This window comes from Symsagittifera roscoffensis, chromosome 6 (assembly GCF_963678635.1).
Source record: "Symsagittifera roscoffensis chromosome 6, txSymRosc1.1, whole genome shotgun sequence".
Taxonomy (NCBI): domain Eukaryota; kingdom Metazoa; phylum Xenacoelomorpha; order Acoela; family Convolutidae; genus Symsagittifera; species Symsagittifera roscoffensis.
In genome coordinates, this window is record NC_087067.1 from 50,773,496 (window position 1) to 50,799,273 (window position 25,778).

General features: G+C 34.4%; 2 protein-coding genes across 11 annotated transcripts in view; one reads left to right on the forward strand and one right to left on the reverse strand.

The window, feature by feature from the left end:
• The window catches only part of LOC134847966 (sperm flagellar protein 2-like), a 584,566-nt gene that overhangs the window by 479,146 nt on the left and 79,642 nt on the right, over nt 1–25,778 (reverse strand). Inside the window, exon 1 of one of the 9 annotated variants that reach the window (XM_063865269.1) lies at nt 20,935–20,938. The exons of the other annotated variants lie outside the window; for them this stretch is intronic. The gene's annotated coding sequence lies outside the window, so the exon portion shown is untranslated. Of the gene's footprint in view, nt 1–20,934; nt 20,939–25,778 lie in introns of those variants that run through there. 9 annotated transcript variants of the gene reach the window in all.
• Nucleotides 1,683–20,047, forward strand: LOC134847992 (uncharacterized). 2 transcript variants are annotated; one of them, XM_063865320.1, is made up of 4 exons: nt 1,683–1,840; nt 15,688–15,812; nt 18,520–18,748; nt 19,737–20,047. In XM_063865320.1, the coding sequence occupies exons 2-4, from the start codon at nt 15,700–15,702 to the stop codon at nt 19,857–19,859; spliced, it is 465 nt and encodes a 154-aa protein (XP_063721390.1). In that variant the 5' UTR covers nt 1,683–1,840; nt 15,688–15,699; the 3' UTR covers nt 19,860–20,047. The 2 variants fall into 2 exon arrangements, with proteins under 2 accessions (XP_063721390.1, XP_063721389.1); XM_063865319.1 differs by lacking the exon at nt 1,683–1,840 and adding an exon at nt 5,104–5,280 and having other exon boundaries at nt 19,737–20,034.

The window sequence follows — 25,778 nt, forward strand, 5'->3', positions numbered from 1 at the left end:
TAACTTTGATAACTCCAAACAAAATACCCAACCTTGCTCTCTGGGTAGCGGACATCAATTCGACAAGGCTTGAAGCCGAATGGCAAAAATAGAGCTCTAAGGCCGAAAAAATAACATAACTAATTTTTAAGAAAAAGATTAAGCAAGAACACGCATTGAAAATGAACAATTTGTTAGTTTTTAAGAGTATGTCATGCTATCACTATCTCATTCTCATCTTTAAGAACGTTGATGATGTTTCAAAATGTGAAAAAAATCACATTGTTTATTAAGTTTTTATTCTGCTTAATAAACTTTCAAAATTCATTCATGGCAAAAACCATGAAAACTCATGCCCGAAAAAAGTCCAGACTAGCTTCTAACAAAAAACAGCAGTTGTAATCGACCAAAAATTTTTTAAGCTTCATGAAAACCCTGCATAATAAATTTCATGGATAATAACAAAATATATTATGTTTTTGTTGTCATTCCTCGCAATAACCACAAATAATTTATTATAATTGATTGAAAAAAGAATATTTCCAATTTTTTCGATATATCAATTTGATGCATTTTATTCAATTATAATCGGTTATAATAGATTATTTCAAAAATTTTTGTTAAGTTTGCCTGCAATTTTCAATGCAGTGTTTTTTTTAGAAAAAAATGCAGTTGCTTTTGATTTAACGCTCGTTGTTATGAGGAAAGTGCAGAAAAATTAGGTTTAATTCGGCCTAAAAATGTTTATATTGTTTGAAACCTTTGTCCCTTCACAATTCCTTATGTTTTAATTTTTCGGCTCTTTTCCACTTCTTTTCACCCCACATTTCAAACTTTCATTTTTTCTTAGCTGTTTCACGTGTGATTATGGCTAAACTCGTGATGATACGATCTAAAGTATGAAAATCTAAACTATGATTAAAGTTAGGGATGAAGTCCCCTCGGCTTGACTCTTTGTCTCAGAAGACCCTTTTTTCTGTGTAAGCTTTATTCGTATCATTGTTTGAATTTTCTGGTAATTTTGAGTTTTCTAACAGTTTCAAAAAAACTACCAGTCGATCTGGCAGTCTGCAAAAAACGCAAAACTGGTATCGATATAGATTGTTCCGATCATCGAAAGAGTGAAGGAATCTTTGACCACGCAAGCACAGATAAAGCAGAGTTGTGAGAGAAATCGATAGATATATTGTAGGTTAAAAACCTTTTGTATAATGTTTTTGGGTGTAATATCATTTATTGTAATATAATAATTGATACTTTTTTCTCGTGGTCGTCCGTTCAAAAAAGGACTTACGCCTAAGAATACATTTAAAAAAATTAATTTTCCTCTAGTGTATTTGCTAATTAGGTTTGAAAAACTTGTTTCTTATTGAAATCAAATTGATGACTCCACATCTTTGATTGTCCATCATTTGCCCAAAAAAGATTATGTTGCTGAAAGTTTTGCAACCCTTCACGAGCTTCAATATATTGTTTATCTTGAAAAGTCCACGAAGAGAGGAGTTTTGAAAAATTAAGCTGTTCGCAGGTGTTTTGATGTATTTTCAAAATTTTAGATTGATTGATTGGTTGATTGATTAATTATGCTCTAGTGGGTAACTCCAGGTTGTCTGATTGATTGCTGATGACGGCTGCCAAGTCCAAAACGTAATAAGACCCCCCGAAAGTTTTATCGCTAAACAGCACTGTCAATTTGATAGTTGTTACCTCGCCATTTAGACTCATAACTCGTCAAATACCTTTGTAAGATTATAATCAAACAAACTCACTTCAGATTTTCTGATTTAACTCCAGCTGATTTGAAGCTACTTTTCATCCAAAACGATCCTCTTTTCATTTCAAATCCTTTTGGCAGAAAAAGGTAAGTTAAAATTCCATTTCTACAATTATATTTCTTTTATTTTAATTTTTTAAAACACAGGCTTGACAATAGTTGAGGCAGAGGCAGATTTAAGGGGACAAAGAGGCGGTTTTTCTAAAAATATATTTACTAATTTTGTGGGAGGGAGGAAAAACGCAACTTTGTGGTCCAAAACGCCTCTTTTGAACCGTTTTTCAAACATTCGCCTGCGGCGCCAAAGCATGGTCAAAATAGAGTTTTTATAAACATTTGCTATCCTGTATGTCAATGAAAGTTTAATCAAGTTTTTTAATCCAACTTTTCCTGCAACCAAACTTTATTTTAAAACAAGGACAGCCGGTAACTTTGCAAGTAGCACAGAATGTTCTGACCACAGTCTTAAAAAATGTAAGGAGTTTTTTTTTCAAATTGGTGTCTTTTTTTCTGTTTGTTGTGATTAAAAGATCTGAAGAAAAAAAGAGAAGCTAGGCATAATTTAGAGTCATAGTGGAACAGTTTTTAAAACAGTTTTTAAAGAAAAATGACTAGAAAAAGGAAAAAAATTGAAAAAAAAAATTCAATTTTTTTTTCGATTTTTTTTGCAAAATATTTTTAAAATTTCAAGTTTTTGGTTCTCAAAATTGCGCTAAAAAACACCAAACACTACGCTGCCTTTACTTGAATTAAACAAAGTTTTCACCGCTTAATTAAGCTTAAAGATGCTGCATGGTAACCTTATTAGCTCGAAATTAGACCAAACCCCAATTTCAAAAAACTCAAACCGGTCTTACTCGACACTGCGAAATGTTTTCACATTTAATTTCGTTTGGATCACGACTGAAAGAGCTTTTATATGATATGTCACTCAAATCAGTCCGATGATTATGTGTGGTACCTGATTTTGCGTGCAAATTTAAAAAAATTAAAGCACATCTGGATACAAAATTCCTCCCCATTTTCAATGGTCGGAACAAAAATGTCTTTTTCTGAACATTTTCAATGGTCGGAGCAAAAATGTTTTTTTTTCTGAGATATATCGGCGCTATTAAAAAACTAAATTTTACAAAAATTTTAACCCGCGTTTCAGTATGTTGTTTTAATTATTGGCACTACAAAAACAAACAAGGGTCAATATCTCACGTCAGCAGACATTTTTTTGCGAACCACGTGTAGGCAAAAAAAACCTGTGAAAAGTAAGAATTAACTAAGAAGTAAAACGAAAAAATAAAAATTGATCATTGCTGGAAAAACATGTATATGAGGTTGCAAAATTTAAGCAGAAAGTTAAGCAGAAATTTAAGGTCTGATTTTGAAGTGAAGTACATAATAACTTCCTTTAAAAATTATGAAGTAATCGACTCTTTAGGAAAAGAGCCACGATTAAAGATAAAGCAAAAAGTGGGAGTGAATAACAAGAAAGAAATATATGTATGTAAGGGTAAACCAATTTTGTATATTTCTACCGTTTTATATTGGGCCAATATGATTTTTAAATCAGAGGAAATGTTTTTTTTTCTTGCTTTTTTTCCAAATTTTGGAATGCTGAATTCTGATAGGCTGATTTTTTTTCGCGAAATTCAGTCCATCGCCTATTCATACCACCATAAATTTATTGAAACTATAACTTTGATAACTCCAAACAAAATACCCAACCTTGCTCTCTGGGTAGCGGACATCAATTCGACAAGGCTTGAAGCCGAATGGCAAAAATAGAGCTCTAAGGCCGAAAAAATAACATAACTAATTTTTAAGAAAAAGATTAAGCAAGAACACGCATTGAAAATGAACAATTTGTTAGTTTTTAAGAGTATGTCATGCTATCACTATCTCATTCTCATCTTTAAGAACGTTGATGATGTTTCAAAATGTGAAAAAAATCACATTGTTTATTAAGTTTTTATTCTGCTTAATAAACTTTCAAAATTCATTCATGGCAAAAACCATGAAAACTCATGCCCGAAAAAAGTCCAGACTAGCTTCTAACAAAAAACAGCAGTTGTAATCGACCAAAAATTTTTTAAGCTTCATGAAAACCCTGCATAATAAATTTCATGGATAATAACAAAATATATTATGTTTTTGTTGTCATTCCTCGCAATAACCACAAATAATTTATTATAATTGATTGAAAAAAGAATATTTCCAATTTTTTCGATATATCAATTTGATGCATTTTATTCAATTATAATCGGTTATAATAGATTATTTCAAAAATTTTTGTTAAGTTTGCCTGCAATTTTCAATGCAGTGTTTTTTTTAGAAAAAAATGCAGTTGCTTTTGATTTAACGCTCGTTGTTATGAGGAAAGTGCAGAAAAATTAGGTTTAATTCGGCCTAAAAATGTTTATATTGTTTGAAACCTTTGTCCCTTCACAATTCCTTATGTTTTAATTTTTCGGCTCTTTTCCACTTCTTTTCACCCCACATTTCAAACTTTCATTTTTTCTTAGCTGTTTCACGTGTGATTATGGCTAAACTCGTGATGATACGATCTAAAGTATGAAAATCTAAACTATGATTAAAGTTAGGGATGAAGTCCCCTCGGCTTGACTCTTTGTCTCAGAAGACCCTTTTTTCTGTGTAAGCTTTATTCGTATCATTGTTTGAATTTTCTGGTAATTTTGAGTTTTCTAACAGTTTCAAAAAAACTACCAGTCGATCTGGCAGTCTGCAAAAAACGCAAAACTGGTATCGATATAGATTGTTCTGATCATCGAAAGAGTGAAGGAATCTTTGACCACGCAAGCACAGATAAAGCAGAGTTGTGAGAGAAATCGATAGATATATTGTAGGTTAAAAACCTTTTGTATAATGTTTTTGGGTGTAATATCATTTATTGTAATATAATAATTGATACTTTTTTCTCGTGGTCGTCCGTTCAAAAAAGGACTTACGCCTAAGAATACATTTAAAAAAATTAATTTTCCTCTAGTGTATTTGCTAATTAGGTTTGAAAAACTTGTTTCTTATTGAAATCAAATTGATGACTCCACATCTTTGATTGTCCATCATTTGCCCAAAAAAGATTATGTTGCTGAAAGTTTTGCAACCCTTCACGAGCTTCAATATATTGTTTATCTTGAAAAGTCCACGAAGAGAGGAGTTTTGAAAAATTAAGCTGTTCGCAGGTGTTTTGATGTATTTTCAAAATTTTAGATTGATTGATTGGTTGATTGATTAATTATGCTCTAGTGGGTAACTCCAGGTTGTCTGATTGATTGCTGATGACGGCTGCCAAGTCCAAAACGTAATAAGACCCCCCGAAAGTTTTATCGCTAAACAGCACTGTGAATTTGATAGTTGTTACCTCGCCATTTAGACTCATAACTCGTCAAATACCTTTGTAAGATTATAATCAAACAAACTCACTTCAGATTTTCTGATTTAACTCCAGCTGATTTGAAGCTACGTTTCATCCAAAACGATCCTCTTTTCATTTCAAATCCTTTTGGCAGAAAAAGGTAAGTTAAAATTCCATTTCTACAATTATATTTCTTTTATTTTAATTTTTTAAAACACAGGCTTGACAGTAGTTGAGGCAGAGGCAGATTTAAGGGGACAAAGTGGCGGTTTTTCTAAAAATATACTTACTAATTTTGTGGGAGGGAGGAAAAATGCAACTTTGTGGTCCAAAACGCCTCTTTTGAACCGTTTTTCAAACATTCGCCTGCGGCGCCAAAGTGGAACCTGATCTAAACTATATTTTATGATTGGATAAATTAAATGTTTTACCAATGTAAAGTATTTAATATTAACCAATCACGATCCATCTAACTAACAACCCACTTATTTGTAAGTGCTGAAGTTACTTGTAATTTCAGCACCAGAGAGATTTGAATTTAACTTAGAAATTAGTTGGACTCTCCCGAGCACTTCAGCAGCCGCAATAAACCAGTATACCCTAGATCTATTGAGCCTAGCAGAGACTAGTTAAACAACCTGAGACTAGATAGTATAAGAGTAAGATTAGGATCGGTATTAGACTAAGAAGTTGCACGAATCTATCCGGCCGAAAATAAGATAGCGTGACGAGCAGACGGTGTACCCTATCCGAAATTACTCTATGAGTTATACACACCAGTCCTAACTCATCTGGTGCGACCAGTGAGGCACATCCACTATATCTTCACTAAACACTAATAGAGCTTACCGCACTTTTAAAAGAAAATTCCCCAACCATCCTTTCCCAGCAAAACCAGGAACAGCCCGTGAATACATCAACCACCCCCAGCATACTAACACTAAAGAATTTTTAGCTATCACTTTACCCTCATTTCCACAATACACCTTAAACACCCCTCACGACGCTAACGAAACACGCAACTTTGTAGATGAATACGTTTTAATGCCCACTCTCTCTTGGACCTCATACTATCATTTCACTAACCCTCTTTGCTTACCTTTATCCAGCACTTCCATCGATATAGAACGAAACAAAGACATGCTATATCGACTAACTACACCACTAACCGCTAGACAGTTTACTTACGTTGGATATAAAAAATCACTAAAAATACACACTGCACCTAGAGCAAATGAATATACACTAGAATACTACGATCACAACATCATCAGAGCTAACCAAGATCAATTCTTAGACGACGATCGCTTCGCTAATCCACAAATCACCGAGAAATTTTTCATCAAGACACCATATGTATTTACACTAAACATCTTCGACCGAAAGTTTGATCACATTATTTCAGAAGCACTAACAAACACACAAGCATACGAAAGTTTTAAAGAACGCTTCCAAATCTTTTCACTAACCTTTCATTTCCTTGCACCACACGAAAGAGATTTGCACTGCTCACATGATATTATGTTGCGCACTAAACAAACACATACATACAGTTACTATCGTTTCATCCAAAATCACTTTGACCTCCACACACCCTCTAGACAACCACACCATCGTTTTCAATTCATCAATTCAAAATACACTTCACCGTATTTCCTAAATTTCACATATTGTATTAAAGACACTAACCTCCATGGTATTCTTCGTAATTATGATCCCATAACCCAAATGTACATCTTCTGTCCCATCACCAAGACCTTCAACGCCGAAGAATCCCGACCCTTCCTTATCCCGCACGAGTTTGTACAACCTATAGAAATCCCAATTTTAGAATTCATCCACAACACTAAATTCAATCACAAATTATATAATCTAATCCAAAACACACCTTATGAGTTTGCAGTTGGCACTGAAGAACTAACCACTATTAAGGCACTTCAATTGCTTTGGCCACTGCTTCAGACTAAAAATATCATCCGCATCTTAGCTAAACTACTAACAACTTCAGAACTAATTCACGACATCTTCCCCCACGGTTTTTTCCCCGACGACTAACAGGTAAGTATGAATTAAATGAATATTACTAACTAATTAAAATATTAAACAACTCACCATACTTTATTCATGTTTTCTTTAGATTTTTAGCCTTCATCCGACGATCACCTACAAAAACCACAAAAGACAAATAAAAATCGCAAACTTCATCAAACAGATTTCAAAAATTCTATTAATCTCTTACACTTATAGATTTATAAATTTAATACCAATGCAATAAATTCATTTCTAAAATTTTCCCCACAAGCAGTAAATCTAATTATGATGAAAATTTGTATCTTAAAATTCCCCCATAACTAGCAGTAAATTTCCAAATTCTACGCAGTAAATTAATAAAATGCAATTGCAGTACTAACCTTTTGATATTTTCATTCATTCGCACAGAAATTCTATCCACACTCGCACAGCTCGCCCACGAAGGATTGTTTAAAATAATGAATTTCAGTTTCAAGTTTTCACACTCAACAACTCTAACATATAATAACATGTTTCAAACTTTCCTTTAACCCGGTTGGAAAGGAATCATATACTAAACGAAACTAACCAACGCAGCTTACTAAATACCACAAATCATAGAATAACAGCATGACTAAGAAAAGGAAACCAACGGTACCCAAACCGGATTAACCCAGTTTAAAACTGGATAATTTATTCTTTTGAAGACTATTATAAAGTCTAAGAAAGAAATAATAAAACACAAAAAAGTCGAAAGACAAACCCATACCACGAACAATTTGCTTTTTGAAAAAAAGACACAACCAACGAAACATAAGAAAAACCACAACAAACCCAACATAAAACGTTGTCACATAACAGGACCCCTCACAAAAACCGCATGAAATCATACTCCCACTCCTGGCCTAACCCACCAGGAAGGACGTCCTGAGCATGCTCTATAGCCGGCCTAACCCACCGCGCTACATCCACGCTTTGTGACCACACCTCTATTTTTAATAAGAGCTACTCAAGGGTGAGTAACTCTTCAAAATAACCGAACTAAAACAAAAAGCTTTTGTGAAAACAACTAACTAAAATCATTATTAAAAAATATTAAACTAATAAAAGTTTTATAAAATGTAAAATCACATGATGCAATATATAGATCAGAATACAACACCAAGGACGAACATCAAAAGACAAGACGACCCCACTACACTCGAGAGAGAATGACCAACTACAATCGATATGCCGCTCACAACCACAACTCAAAGGATTTAGAGTACGACTTGACCTCGCAGAAAAGGACTTCATTGAACTAGACCAATGACCACCTCGATGACCCAAGTGTACGTACAGATCCGAGTAACCAGGCATCCCCTCCACGCACAATCTCCACGCCATTCCCAAGCTAGATCAGACACAAAAGAAGTTCTCCCCGAAGAACAGAAAAACCTGACATAGCCAACCATTCTGAAATCAGAATTGATTTTGTTGCAGAGACTCAGTCGTTGTCACAAGAAGAACACAACGTCTTATGTCTCTAACTCCAGCTTCCTGGAACTTCCTAAACAAAAAGGAAACAAAAGAAATATGATGTTCGCCAAATACCAACGTCCATCATCCATCCTTGAATTACAGAAGGACTGTTCTAAAAAACTCTGTAAAACCCGGATGGGTGGAACCTGATCTAAACTATATTTTATGATTGGATAAATTAAATGTTTTACCAATGTAAAGTATTTAATATTAACCAATCACGATCCATCTAACTAACAACCCACTTATTTGTAAGTGCTGAAGTTACTTGTAATTTCAGCACCAGAGAGATTTGAATTTAACTTAGAAATTAGTTGGACTCTCCCGAGCACTTCAGCAGCCGCAATAAACCAGTATACCCTAGATCTATTGAGCCTAGCAGAGACTAGTTAAACAACCTGAGACTAGATAGTATAAGAGTAAGATTAGGATCGGTATTAGACTAAGAAGTTGCACGAATCTATCCGGCCGAAAATAAGATAGCGTGACGAGCAGACGGTGTACCCTATCCGAAATTACTCTATGAGTTATACACACCAGTCCTAACTCAAAAGCATGGTCAAAATAGAGTTTTTATAAACATTTGCTATCCTGTATGTCAATGAAAGTTTAATCAAGTTTTTTAATCCAACTTTTCCTGCAACCAAACTTTATTTTAAAACAAGGACAGCCGGTAACTTTGCAAGTAGCACAGAATGTTCTGACCACAGTCTTAAAAAATGTAAGGAGTTTTTTTTTCAAATTGGTGTCTTTTTTTCTGTTTGTTGTGATTAAAAGATCTGAAGAAAAAAAGAGAAGCTAGGCATAATTTAGAGTCATAGTGGAACAGTTTTTAAAACAGTTTTTAAAGAAAAATGACTAGAAAAAGGAAAAAAATTGAAAAAAAAAATTCAATTTTTTTTTCGATTTTTTTTGCAAAATATTTTTAAAATTTCAAGTTTTTGGTTCTCAAAATTGCGCTAAAAAACACCAAACACTACGCTGCCTTTACTTGAATTAAACAAAGTTTTCACCGCTTAATTAAGCTTAAAGATGCTGCATGGTAACCTTATTAGCTCGAAATTAGACCAAACCCCAATTTCAAAAAACTCAAACCGGTCTTACTCGACACTGCGAAATGTTTTCACATTTAATTTCGTTTGGATCACGACTGAAAGAGCTTTTATATGATATGTCACTCAAATCAGTCCGATGATTATGTGTGGTACATGATTTTGCGTGCAAATTTAAAAAAATTAAAGCACATCCGGATACAAAATTCCTCCCCATTTTCAATGGTCGGAACAAAAATGTCTTTTTCTGAACATTTTCAATGGTCGGAGCAAAAATGTTTTTTTTCTGAGATATATCGGCGCTATTAAGAAACAAAATTTATACAAAAATTTTTAACCCGCATTTCAGTATGTTGTTTTAATTATTGGCACTACAAAAACAAACAAGGGTCAATATCTCACAACGTCAGCAGACATTTTTTGCGAACCATGTGTAGGCGAAAAAAAACCTGTGAAAAGTAAGAATTAACTAAGAAGTAAAACGAAAAAATAAAAATTGATCATTGCTGGAAAAACATGTATATGAGGTTGCAAAATTTCTAAGCAGAAATTTAAGGTCTGATTTTGAAGTGAAGTACATAATAACTTCCTTTAAAAATTATGAAGTAATCGACTCTTTAGGAAAAGAGCCACGATTAAAGATAAAGCAAAAAGTGGGAGTGAATAACAAGAAAGAAATATATGTATGTAAGGGTAAACCATACATCATTCTGGTTGATTTTGACACGGATAGTCTATGGATTTTTGTTGATATACTTGAATCTGGACTTATGTAGAATTTTGCAAACCTAGGAGACAACCATATAGGTGATTAATTACTTTTCACAGAAATTTTCCGTTAGGCAGGTTGTTTTTCCATCGGTTGCTTAATTGAACCACTGTTTGAATTAGATCAATTTTTGATGAATCATGCCGCGTAATATGTTTGCATATCTCTGATATTTTCGAAAAAAAATGTTTTAATGTTGAGCTTTGATTTTTAATATGCCGTGTTTTTTTTTCAAAACTAGCATTAATGCATATAACTTAAGATGATAAGAAGGTAAACATTTTTACAATTATTAAAAAGTTTTGAACGTCATATGTTACCCATGGATTGGAAAGTTCGTTTTCGACGTTTAAAACAGACTTGATAGTCTTCAGTGTCCGCTGAAACTTGTTCTTCGAATGTTAAGTTAGAAAACATTTTTTTAAATTGTAAAGTTATTAATGAATTCAACCAAGTGATGTTTTTTGATGCACTCATTCTTCTGATTTTGATTTTCATATTTGAAAAAGAATGGCCGAATTGATGAAAATTAGAGGTCGATGCAAACAAAAGATATAAAGTAATTAGAAGGATAAAAGTCTCAAGTAGTAGTTGTTTTGCAACAATTTCTCAGGAGTTCGACCCTCTGCCGACCCAAAGGGTCCCAACTTTGTATTAATTTTTCGAGATATTTATTTTTGCTTGACTGGCAATGCTAATTTTGATGAAGAGAGTTACCAAAAAGGGCCTAAAAGCACATTTTTGACCTGTTTTTTTTTAAATACTTGCCTGCGACACAGAAAGTTTGTTAAAAACAGGCCTTTCGATGAAAAACAGGGCTTTTCAATGAATTAAACCAAGTGTTGTTTTTTGATGCACTCGTTCTTCTATTTTTGATTTTCATAAGATAAAGTAATTAGCAGGATAACAGTCTCGAGTAGCAGTTTTGCAACAGTTTCTCAGGACTTTGACCCTCTGCAGACCCAAAGGGTCTCACTTTGTACTATTTTGAGATATCCATTTTGCCTGACTGGCAATACTAGTTTTGAGGGGGATTTCCCAAAAAGGCCTAAATGCGCATTTTTGGCCTTTATTCAAAATCTTGCATGCGGCACAGAATATTTGGCAAAAGTAGGGCTTTTTTTGTAATTTAGGAGGCTCGGAAAATCACAATGGTCGACCTAAAAAAATTAAAATGTTTGCTCAAAATTTTTTTGAACTTTTTTTGAAAATCGGCCCCCTTCGAAAAATTCCTAGATCCGTCCCTATACACAATGGTACAACCTACATTATCGGTTCATTTATTCAATTGCGGTATTGAACTTTGGAATTTTGCGTTCTTAGTTTGAGCTTATGGCTCCTGATCACGCGATTTTGTAATGTTTGCCTTTTGGGTCGGTAATTGTAAAATAAAAGCAGAATCTTGTTTTGTAATTTCGACCAAAGCTCTTCTTAATCTGTTATCTTCTCTTCTGCCTCCATGAGGGCATGTGCAATGTTTGCACACTTACATTAAATGTCACAGTATCAAGTTTATAATTTGAACATGACCTGACGATTAGATTTTGAGAGCATGATTAAACCCATGAGATATGTCCGAAATTTGTACTCCATAAAATCATGTCCAGATTTTGAGCCTTAGGTCGCTGCACCATGACAGTCGGCGCGACTTTTAAAGTCTTGACACAAGTCGCAGGTATCTATATGTTGTGAGACGGTACAGATTTGCTATCTCATAGAGTAATTTCAGATAGACTACACCGTCTAATTGTCACCAATTTCGAATTTTAATTGGCCAATTTTGACGCGATTTTTATATCATCCGAAGAGTTCCGATGACCTAAGCTCAAATTTAATATTAAAAAATGCTAAAATTAATAATGCTAAAACATTATAAGGTTTTGGTAAAGTATGCGGGTTTTAAAATTGCCATTTGGGATAAATAATATGGGATAAAAACGAGCGATATATTTCGTGCTATAAAAGCGAGAGCGGCTAAATAAATCGTTTTTATATTCAAAAATATATAAATTGAACTGATGCAAGTAATTTGCTCCTATTATTGTGTTACAGGCTCGGAATATATAAATTTGTATATTAAATAGCGTGAAGGGAGGACAAAAAAAAACAAAGAGAACAGGAACTTCAGCATTTTTTAAATATTATATTAATTTTTGACAAATTTTCTTTTTATGCACTTTAAACGGCACTATGAAGATTCAGCGCATCGCCCTGATACGAGCAGTTTTGTTTCCCAGGTTCATTGTTCCAATGAATTAATCCAATGATTATCAACTGAGATCAACTTTATTGTTCCGACTTTCGTAACGAAAGTAACGGAATATTTGTGCTCGGGATGGTTTTTTTTTGCTTCAGACAAATTTCGACTTTTTAACTAGCCATTTTTGACGGAACTTTTTTATATCATTCAAAAGCTATTGTTGTCTTGAGCTTAAACTTGAAAGGATATTTCACCTGTGACCTTTTTTTGTAAAGTTATGGGGGTTTGAAGATTGTTATTTTGGCCAAATTGTGACAATTAACGGGCGATGTATTTCGCGCTATTAACGCGTAAGCGAGATTTAATCCGTCTGAGAATTGGTTCAAAGAAGCTCATATGCCATAATTGATTTGTTAATAGCAGCAAAATTTAACACTTTGTATTTAATATGACTGTGGGGGAATGTTTTCACAGAAAATTTTATTTCGTTACATTTAAATTTTTTATGTTATTACTGCTCCAAAGAACTTAAAAGGCAGTGGGAACATTCAGGGCTTCGCCCTGATACGAGAAGTCTTGTTCTATTCTATTTAAAAGTGGTTTGACTGCGAACAGTCCTATTTTAAAGTAACTGATAAAAATGTTAGATATAGAATATCATTGGTTATTTTTTTGACTTTCAACAAAAAAGTGGAATATTTATGCTTGCTTGGATTGTTTTGTTTTTTCATTCAGTCAATTATCGACTTTTTAATTGAGCGTCTGCGACGGAAATGTTTCACAGCATCTAAAGGATATTGTTCTCAAGAGCTCAAAAAGATAATTAGCGCGCGATTTATTGCGTGCATATGACAAGCTTAAGCTGTGAACCGACGCGTTACCAACTGAACTCAGCCAATTCAATTATTTTTGTGATTAGGAAACGAGGCGCTTTATAAAACTTTTTGTAGTTACAGTACACTATCATGTGAGGGATAAATTGACAAAAACAAACTTGTTTCAATTATTTCGTCAACTTTTCAACAAAAACTATTTAATTGGCCTTAGAGTGCAGTCGGAACATTTTGGGCTTCTCCCTGATAAACGGGCAGTCTCTTTAGTAAATACTCACATTCAAAGGCAGACACGACTGCTGCTATCAGGGCAAAACCATGAACTTTCTGACTGCTTTTAAAAAAATTATGAGATTTTCAAAACAAATATTTTTTTTTCAGTTTTTTTAGGAAATCATCCTCCCGCACGCATTGTTAAGTACAACGTAATATGTAGCACAAACTAGTAATACATAGTAAAATTTCTAATTAGTTCAAATAGCATGCTTCAATTTATTTTGGAACGAAAAGAGGGATGAAATCTCCGCTCACGCGTTAACAGTGCAAAATATATGGCATATTAATTGTCCTAAATTAACCCAACTGGCACTCTTTAAACCCCCAAAACTTAACGATTGGTCAAAAATTGCTAGCTAAAAATCGAATTTTGTTTGGAGACAAAAGTCACCGGAGCACGAATATTCTGTCACTTTCTCCAAAAACGGAACAATAAAGCAAGAATCAATAATGCATGAAACTACTAACGGGTCGCAATTGACATGTCAGGTTTACATCACTAGGTTTCATGATTTTGACGAATAGCATTATGACAACAACTTAGATGAATGTCAGTCCAAACCTTGTTTTTTTCCCTCGAAAACGTATGAAAGCAGTATTAAATATAATTAAAACTACAAACTGGAAGTGTGTCACTGTGTATGAGTTTGAGTGATCAATGGTCAACTTAACTACGAATAGCTTTGAAAATTGGTCAGGTCGCGCTGTCGAACAGTAGTAATTAAACGCATTTGACCGGTAAAACCGAATCTTAAATTATTCCTACGACTGCACAACTGAGCACAGACAGTTAATACATCCCCGGATGGACAAAAAATGCTTAGCATACAATTTCATATTTCGGAAAAAACTCGTATCATATAGTCTCTTCCAATTGTGTAGAAAAAGAACATTTTATGAAAATCACATTTTTCTTTTTTCCATACAATAGCTGGCACCTTTTCCGCGTAATTTTTTTGAGTTTTGCTTTCTATTTGTGCCTCGCCCTGAGTACAAATACTAAAAAAATCTCAAATGAAAAAATCAACAGAATGTGCGGCGTTGTATCGCAAATAAAACTACGTATTGCTAGATGCCAAGTCAGATAAATTTTGAATTTCACTCAAAATTGTATTTTTTTTGTATATGGCTACGAGGCCTCTGTTTTGAAAAATCAGACGTTGAGAATATGGATTGTTTTTTTGGTTAGGTATAGGCTATATCTTATCATCTGAAACTGAAAACTCTGCCATTACAGAAAACCTTCGATGTGACCCTTGATTCTTTTGTCTATGAAAATTAAGCGCTCGAAGTTTTTTTTAGCTCAAAAGGTCTTTTTTAAAAAAAAACAAGTTTCAAACGTTTTGCGCAAAATTGTGGAGATTTAAACTTTCTAAAACTTTTTGGGTTTTGTAAGAGGTTTCTTTTGATATAACTTTCTCATCAATTTATTTGGTAGAGTTAGAATAGTTCTTGATTAATTAAAAATGCCAAAATTATCAATTTTAGGGGTACAATTTTGTTTGCGGCTTTCGCAAAATAAATTGCACCAAGATAATTTAGCAAAAATCTAAGCAACTTTTGTTTCGTTCATTTTTGTCTAACATTAACCCATTATGAGAAACACGCGTTTAAAGTTTGCAGGCCCTTCGTTTCATCTGGATAATTTACATCAGCACTGTATCTGATATTGCTTTTAATGCATTCGGTTCAGTGGTCGAGATCCAAACCGTAATATGACAATTTGCAACAAAAGGGATCTCGCCAATAAATGCAACTTCTTTTCAGAACAAAATCAATTAGGCGAGGGGGTTGCAAGCGCAGTGGCGGGAGGGGGGGTTAGGGGTGAATGGGCTATACAGAATCACGTGGGTGACTTATTAATTCCTAGATATTTTCTTGAAAATTGGTCTCTACAATTGTTTAGATCACAATAAAAATGGCGACTTTGGAGTCCATGCAAGTGTCCGAGGAACAGCAGAGTCTGATTATGGAGGATGTGCAAGTACTGTTGCCCAATTATGACGATTTCGTTGAGGACGTCCTCCAACAGTGAGTAGAGTATATGAAGAACAAACTCATAGACTCATAGAAGAAATATAATAAGTATCAATAAGTGGACAGATAAAATTAATTAAAAAGAGCAAATGACCTGTTTAAAAAAAAAATATCTGTCAGCATGCAAAAAAAAATTTTCTCAATGTCAAACCTAAAAACTCAAGTATGCATAGAAAAATGCTCAAAACTGACAGACTGCTCTTTTAATTTTTTTTTAAAGCTGGAGCATCCCGACCATAGATATCTTCGTTTAATAAATAAACCAATGGTTGCAAAATTGGCCGTAAAGCAGGTGCGAGTAGACTATACGTTCTCTTCTCTTTAACTTCCAGATATTGTCTTTTTCGCTTTCAAATACCGAAAGGAAAACTTTTTTTCTCCTTTTTTGTGAACTTTTAAAATCATTTAGATGTTGGAGGATGGGCTAATTAAGTTTCAGGAGCTCACTGTTATGGGTTGCTATGGCTGCATAAAAGATTTTTTGGTCCCTTTTCCTTTTTCCCTTCATAGCACTATTTAAAAATTAATAATTAATACATTGCGGCTAAAAAGTTTGGGCACAGAAATTTGCTAAGAATCAGTAAATTTATTCGCATCGCATTTTTATGTAGTAAAAATGGTAACTAAATGTATACATAGTGAAATCTAAATATGTAAAAATGTGAAAGTTCAAAATGATGTGTTATTAGTCAATCATTGTGTCTACCAGCTAATATTTTAGCACTTTAAAGCAGCTGATTTTAAAATCATTTATTTGCTATTCAATTCCTTTTTTATAAACATAAATCGGCGATCAGAGCAAAAGGATAATCTCGAAAAAATTACGAGGACAATTTCGATCAAATATTCTAATACGCAATTTCGAAAAATAATGAATCATTTTTGAAAATTAAAAAAGTTTTTTCACTAAAGTTATGCAGATTTAGGTAATTCTTGCTCGAAATGTATTTTTGATATTAAACTTGTCTTTTTTTACATAATAATCATTTAAATAATTCTGTCCAAACATACAAATACATTTAGTTTGTTCTTCTTATCTTATTTTTTCTGTTTTGTTACAACCGCTTCACGAAGTATGAAAGACCTAAGGAAAAGGAATAGGCTCTGTTTTTTTTCGAACCAACTTTGACTACCTCAACAATAGCTTGGAGGTGGGAGGGGGTCATTTGAGGTATCGTAATGAAACTTTTCAGCCAAGATGTAATTGCGTTTCGAAACAACGTTTTTAAATAGCTGCCTCGGTGAACTAAATAAAGTAATCAGTGACCAGAAAAAAATCAAATCAAATTTACGGTTTTTAGTCTACGTTTGAGCAAATAAGAGGATTTTAGGCCAATTAAATTTAGATTTTCTCAGTTGAGTTCTACTTCAAATTTTTTCTTTGTTTTTGTTGAAACAAATTTAAAAACTAGAGTGGCCACGAAGCCACAAGAGAACCGAGATAGCCAGCTCAATTGACCTTTATCTTTGACCAATTGACATGTTCATAGGGCATAGGGTAGATTAGAATAAGGTAGATTGTCATGGAACGTTAAAACAAGCATAATTTTGCAATTGACTTAAATTGGCATGTCATTTTCGCGTCGTGCTTTTTGTTGATCCGTGTCTTTGTAGTAGTTAGAACATAGTTGAAAGATGCCCGAGGGAAAAAGAGCCCGGCCTGAGGGCACGAAGTGCCCGAGTGCGGTTCTTTTGCCCGAGGCCATCTTCAACTATGTTCTAACTGTTGAAGAGTTTGTTTTTGCTCTTTCTGTTTGTTTTTGCGGCTCTTTTTCCTTTCCCCCCTCCCACCTCGTATGAGCATCACTTTTATGATGTAATGAGTGGTTTTACAAGGTTAATTATGAAGACCAAATATGTTTGTCATGGCCCGATAAGTCCGCATGCCAATTTTCTTGTTAATCGGTTGGTGGGAACAGTAATTTTACTTTTAAAAAATTGCAGGTGGGGAAGAGGAAAAAGAGCCATTTTTGCTCTTTCAATTGTTATAATCGGGCTTTTTTCAAAAAAAGAGCCCGGAAAGTTGTGAAAAGTGCGCGAAACTATGCAAATGATTTCATTTTTTATTCATGCGTTCTAATATTTCATTTTTCATTCATGCCTTGTCGTGAAAAAACATGTGTGAAAGAGCAAAAACATACTCTTCTAATCTTAAAAGTTGAATTGAAAATTTCAGGCCTATTTTTTTTAAATGGACTTTTTTTCTTGTAAATCCGAGCCACGGCCACTAGTTTGTTTGAGGTCGTCAAGTCCGGCGAAAAGGAAACAAAAGTTAATCCATAGTCCCCTCCGGTCACCATAAGCCACGACGCTGTCGTAACAAAAACCAGCTACACCTTGGATCAGGCGCGGATATAGGATTTTCAAAAAAAAATGGAAATTTTTTTTGCCAGTTTTTTTTAGATCAAATTGAACTTCCGAGCCGTCCTAAAACACAATAAGGATCCTTTTTTGAGAAATTTTTCTGCCCACATGCAAACTTTTGGTTGTTTATAGGCATCTTTTGGCACACACTCATAAAAAAAACGGTTTATACTGGCGCGCAAAACGCTTTTTTACAGCTGAAAAAGGATGATGCACAGAACCAAAGAAGTGGCCTTTAGGCGGTGAAGCAGTTAGTACCTGAAATCCGATCGCCCCTCAAAACCGCCAATCTGCTTCTGCCTCGAAACCTAATAACTTGGACTATTTTTGTCTTTAGATTCATGGAAGAAAACCCCGAAACGTTTCAAATATTTCCGTGGGCTGATGCTAGCAAAACAGCGAAAGAGATGAGAAGTCACCCCCGCTTCAAAAGCCACGCCAAGTCCATCGGGAAGGTGATCAGTGACTGTCTGGTGGACTTGAATGGGGTGAAGAAGCACGAGCCGAAGCTGAGCTCTCTGGGGGCGATGCACACGAAGAAGAAGGTGCCGACTGAATTATTCGGGGTCAGTTGATTGTCACCATAGACATTTATTTGACACCAGTTATTTTCCAGAACTCCCCGAACCCCCCCCCCCCCACCACCAACACCACCACCTTGTGTAAGTATGTAAATTTGGACTGGGTTTGGGCGCAGCGGGATTTACAAAGTCTGGATGGACACCAGTAGCGGACCTCGACTCGGAAATTAGACAAATAGTTAGGGAAACAAAATGTTGGAGCTCATTTTAATCGCGGTTCTAAAACACTGTTATTTATAATTTTATCAGTTCTGATGATGACGATCATTTAAAACGATAAATGGCATGAAAAAATATAGCCGAATAAAAAGTTTAATCCTTTTCAATGGTCTAGCTCGGATGACCTGTTTGTAGGAATTAACTTCAATTTGTCTTGACTTTTTGGTATTTTTTCTCCAATGATTGAAGCCAATTTTTGCGGTATAATATTTAGAGCGTCTAATTTGTTCTACGTAAAGCTACTATTAATTCTCCCGGAAAGCTGATTTGATGCAACTAGTTTTTCCTCTGCATAGAAAAAAAGGACGATAAAAAAATTTTAGAAAAATCAATTGTTTCTCAAAAACCACCATGATCGAAACCATGTGTGTTACTTGGGAAATAAACCACCATCGCCTAAGATTGTTTTTTAGAATTGGTTGTCATTATTCTGTGCTGTGTTGCTCAGTCAATTTTTAATCAAAAAACCACATCGTCGGCCAGGCAACTAGGAATACAGTTCCAGTAAGCTTAATCATTGAATTAGTCCTTTTCTATGGGTGGTTTTTTGTCACTACCTGGGTTGACCAGAAATCGCTATCTTAGAGCTCTTCTTATAAAAAAAAATTGAAAAATAGCGGACATTTCCTACAAATCTGATTAGAAGTTCTAAGATAAAGGACTTTTTTGTAGGATGGTCAACCCGGGTAGGTAGCATAGAGAGAGGGATAGTTAAAGAGAGGGGTTGATTGATTGGTTGTTATTGTTGGCACAGAAACTGGGGGGCTGTATCTTGACTCAAGTGGTGAAGAGGGTCTCGGAGGCCAAGTGGAGCGAGGAGAAGAAGGAGGCGTGGCTGAAGGCGTACGGCATCATCACTGTCATGGTCACTGAGTAGAGAGCTCACTGCCGACAATAATCATTAATCAATAACTGTGGACTCAATCACTAACTATGTTTTAGATTAACAGAACGCTGCACATATTTCATTATCTTTTTAAACTTCAATTCAGAATCACAATTACATTGTTTAGATACCTGATTTTAAATAAAACTGAGCCTTCTAATGTCAAAAAATGTACAAAACTATTGAAGGAGCTATTCAGTTAAAATATGTTATGACCATTCTAAGCGTCATTAGTGTATAACGCCGGGCAAGGGTGGATTTAGGATTTTCTCTTTGGGAAGCGGGTCGGATTTTTAAAAAAATTTCGAGATTTTAAGTCGACCTTTTTTTATACAAACTAAATTGATTTTATCGAGCTCTCCCAAAGCCTTACAAATATCCTGATTCGGCCAAATTTTCCCAAAATTTCAAAAATAAAGGCCAAGGTCTTCTTTGGAGCGCGCTTCCTCTTCAAAATTAGTAATTATTGGCGCCAAAGGAACCTTTAGAAAAAACTTAGGGTCCGTCGGCCAAAAAAGGATTTGTCAAAATAGTACAAAATGGGGATCATTTGAGTCGGCTGGGGGGTCGAATCCCTGAGGGGGGATTCTTTTCGAATCCCTGAGGGGTTCGACTCCCCGCACCCCTAATTACACTACCGACGCCTGCGAAAAGTTATCGTCCCACCAATTCAGGAAGCAGTTGGGTATGATATTTTCTGAGGGGCAATTTTTTGTCAGATTTTAGTAATCTCGAAAAAAATGTAGTATCATTTCCAGACCCATTGGCCTTCATTGATATCCAACAAAAATAAACATTTATACTATGGAAAGCCGGTTGCTGTGACAGTAGCAAAGAATATTCTGTCTACATTGTAAAAAACTGCTGAATTTTTTTTCAAATTAGCGTCGTTTCTTCTGCATGGTGTGGCTACAGAATTATACGAACGCGTAGAAAGTTAGTGAATTGGGCGTAAAAAACAAATTATCTTTGAACATTAAATAAAAGAAAGATGAAAAATTAATCCAATATGTTTCCTAATTTTCTGCATTAAATTTTTTAAGTATGTATGAAAGTTTTTATGTTTTTTAATAAGTAAATGTTTAATGAAGCTTCCCAAACTGGTTTTCTTCTTAGTAAAACTAAGTTTTCTAGCCTCAATGACAAATATTTATACCTAACCAACGTGGCTCGATCGCTGTATTCGCTCGAAATTATATTAAAACTCAAAAATTTTAAACCTGTAATTCTTACCACTGGCAATTTTTTTTGGATTTTTGTCGTTCGAATCACGATTGAAAAAAGAGCTTTAATATGATATATCAACTCGACCCTTTTCAACGATTATTCATCACGAGGCCAAACTAAACTGTGCACTAGATAGGCGCACAATTTGGTGTGTGCAGGTCTCTGGAATCCAGAAACAAGTCTTTAAACACATCAAATTTTTGTCGCAATCATCAAAGAAAACGAAGGAACAAATGAAGATAAAAGAGAGCGTCCTAGTGCAGGAATCCGATTACAAATCACATATGCACAGTTTTTTCTGGAAAAAAAAGAAAAAAGTAAAACGCAAAGTTCCTCCACCGAATACAAATTACTCCACAATTCAAATGATCGGAATAAAAATGCTCTTGGTTTCCAGAAATCTGGGCTAAACATTTTAGTTATTAAGACACAAATTTAGCAGAGATCGGAATGCGAACATAAACTGACGTATCTTTACTGTATGTTCTGCAACACTTAAATGGTTCGTCGATCTGCTAAGTATTTGTTTCACTTTGATTAAAATAAGTAGCCATTGGAAGTAAAATAATGGTTCAAACTCTACAACAAATTAATCGGACAAAAATATTAGCGCTAGCAAAAAATGACGCAAAATTTTACATGCCGATCACTCCTCCGATAAAAACAAAATTTGATGATATCGAATGTTATCTAGAAACGCTAACGATTAAGCTAAACCTTACAGTTTTATCAGAATTTTGTTGCCTTGAAATTACTCGTCATAATGTCTGCCAATTAAAGTGAATATTGACAACTGATTTTCTGCAATCATAAATCACGAAATGGAAGTGTAACTTTTAAAGTAAAAAAAGAAACACTATTCCTTCAACAACGAATAGACATGTTAAATGTGTCTCTAAACTTTCCAGTAGTTGTAAGAAAATGTCGTCACAAAAATAACACTAATCCTTTAACAACAAATAGACAAGTTAAATGTGTCTCTAAACTTTCCAGTAGATGTAAGAACATGTCGTCACTTAAAAAATTCTCAAAAACTATCAAAAAGTAAGCGTAATATAAAAGTTTTTTCGAAGAACAAATGGGTGATTTTATGAGCAATAACGGATGAACTTGAAAACAAAACATGAATTTCGACCCACCATTACAATTCCTAAAAAACTGCAAAAATGAAAAAGCTTGAATCACATTTTCACAGAAAAAACCATTTTTAAAAGGTATTTTAACACCAGTCTAAGCGAACACAGATATTTGAACAAGAAGTAGTATAACAGCTCTTTGTGATTGTAAGGGAAAAGTTGTCCAGTTTCCAGAAAGAAGAGTATCAACTTCTGTTTTCATGTTGTTTATCCAAACATTGTCAGAAATAAGTAAATGTTTATGTAGCCTTGAAAAAGAAAAGCAAATGAATGCTTCAATATGAACAACTTCATTTTTAAAACCTTGATTCCTACTTTTTGCGAAGTTGTAGAAACAATAATAAAATGAAGGACAATGAATTTATTCCAGATACTTTAAAATAAAAGCCTTTTTTTGTGTAATAATGGGAGTAAATTGCACCTTGCTATTTTTAGATCAAAATTTTTGCAGCTATCAAAAAAGTTCTTGAAAAAATTACGCATAAGACTTTTAGCATAAGAATAACAGATTTTTTCATTTGGGTCTTATGTATTACCGTACTAGGAGGCATGCAATAGTCTTTTTGATCGAATAATTAAAATTGCTAGCAGAAACAAAAACAGCATCGCTCCAAGAAATCTAGTTAATTGCAGCTTTTAAAGTTTATCGAAGCATTTGACACTGAAGATCAAATAATTTTAATATGAAATCCCTAATTAAATAATCTAATAGACCAATTGATAAAACGCTTGATTCCTATTTTTCTAATAAAAGCCAAAGAATGTTTCCTAAGCTGAAAAAAAAGCAAATCAAAATAAATCTATTAAAATTCCAGAAATTTCGTTTTTGGGACAAACTTTTTTCATTAATCATGATAACCAAAAAATTGAAAGTTCCACTAAAATATACAATAGTGAATAAAAAAAGAATTAAAACTATCTTTTTCGTTAAACAATCAGTAATTGATATTCTAAACTGTCCAGTAATTGTAAAAAAAAATTCGTTAAAAAATCGGTAGTTTATAAAACTCTCAAAACTATCAAAAAGTAAGCGTAACATAAAAGCTTTTTCAAAGAACAAATGGGTGATTTTATGATCAATAACGGATGAAGTTGAAAACAAAACATGAATTTCGACCTGCCATTACAAATCCTAAAAAAAACTGCAAAAGTGAAAAAGCAGTCGAATTTGTTTGAATCAAACATTGAAAGTTAATAAAACTGCCCGTGTTTGTGTCTACCTAAAATTTCATCCATGATCATTGCAAATTAATGGTTGTTTCATATATGATGCATATCAGAAACATGTCCACTTTTTGAATGCGCATTTGAAAAACACATGTGCTGCATTTAAGGCACACTGGTCATATGCATGTCTTAGCAGGTGTACCCATGTCAGATCTGGACCAGACTTGTGCAGGTATGTAACATGTCCTGCCAGAAATTATCAGATATGGATCAGAAATTATCAGATATGTCTTCAAATGTGTGAATGCATAGTCAGGCATGCCGAAACACTTTTTTCTCACGCTAAAGATACGAAAAAGAAAACTACCGTGAAACCAGAAAGTCAATAAGTGAAAAGTGAATCGAAGCATAGCAAATTACAAATGAAAAACAACAGAACATTTTTTTTTCAATCTATGTCCATAGCAGTCATGAAAAGTTTCTGATCATAGTGCAGCTTCGGTGGGTAATCTTGAAACGCTTCATTGAGACTTTTATTTGACGATTGTCTATATATATGTTTAATTCATAACGTTTGTTGAAGTATGAAGCACTGAAACAAAAATTATTCTAACAAAAATTAGCTTCGGTGCTTCATACGTTTTCGTGATAGAATTTAATCGTACATTGTTTTAAGCAAATTCCTCCGCATCCATTAGTCTTACTGGAACAAAAAACAAAGAACTTTTAAAGATATACGATCCTAAGTTCAACCCCTCTTTGTGAATAACATTATAACTATGAATTACTTACCCTTGAGTTGTCGTTCTGGCTTCCCTGCTTTTGGTGCTTTTCTATAAGTACTTTCCTACAAATTAGCAGGATTTTTTATAGCAATATAAATTCGAGCAACCTAAAAAAATATTGTAAATTGTGTAAAATTAAGGAGAAAAAGGTCAACCACTTTCTTTTTTCACTCAGTTGCCAAAAAATTTAAATCAGGCACTTTGGAGAAAACAATTGCTCTTCTTCCCCTGACCGAATCCTTTTCCGACTTCAATTCATCTGAAATCACTGGTCGCGCCACCATTTTTGTTCCTAAAGTTAACAGTTTTTCCCTCTACCGTTTTTTTTACCCCACCCTTACAGTTTTTACCCTTTCCTCCCCCTCTGTTATGACAGTTTTTACCCCCCATCCACCTTAACCGTTTTTTATTCCTCCCCCACTCTAAAGTTTTCACCTCCCCCACACTAACAGTTTTACCCTCCACCACTATAACAGATTCAAACTCCCATAACCCACCCCCATGCTGTCCCCGCACTAGCAGTTTTATCCCGCGACAAAATCAAACAAACAAATATGCAAAAAATTGTAAGAAAAAAAAAGAGCTTTAGAACGTAAAAATATACATGTAAATTAAAACGCAGGGCCAGCAAAACTAAACCAAATCAGATGTGGACAACAAATTCAGTTTTAAAATTGAAGCTAAGGATGAGCGGGTTACGTAGCAGTATTCAGACAGTCGCGTATTCAGACGCTGTATTAACCAATCAGAATCGAGACAAAGAATATCGTTTGTTTCCTTGTCTCGATTCTGATTGGTTAATAGAAGGTCTGAATACGCGGTTGTACAAATACAGACCGCACTCCGGATGAGCGGCATATGATAAACACTTGTACTTTTTGTGTTTTATGCTTCAATGCCGCCGCAATAATGTTTGCTAATTGGAAATAAACTATTCGATTTAGACTTTGCTCTTTTGCTCAAATTCAACCACATTGCTGGTTCACATCTGAACAAGGTCTGTGTATTGTCTGGACATTTTTCTTTCATGTCTGTGTTAGTCATGCATGACTGTAAGGACAAAAAAAACACATGTACACAGCTGATTTTCGGCGACGAAAAGATTTTGATTGGTCGTGTGGGCAACTGACGTTGCACTTAGGTACGGGTGAGCTTATGATTGTTGCACCCATGTCAGTATTAAATGAGTTCAACATCTTCAATTTTAAATCGAAACCAATATAAAGTTGGTAATCATCAAACAACACAAAATGCATCGACAATTTGACAGATTTAAGGCTTTTTCCAACATCGCGTTCTTGTTTAACTGTGGAAGACGCGTCAAATTGCATCGAGTGCATCAAGTCGGGTGAGATGACAAAGCAGTTAAATCTAGTACGGAAGTAACTCGCCTAGATCCGGCAGAAAAACCTAAAGAAGAATTACAGTTGGATTTCTTGTGACCTTTGCCTCAAACCTGGGGAGCGAATACGTGTGTATTGATTTTTGTGGTTTGGTTCTATAAATTTCCGACGGTGCCAGTAATAACACGCACAACCAGTAATAACACAACCGGTGCCAGTAATAACACACTAGGAGCAATATCCAGGGAGATT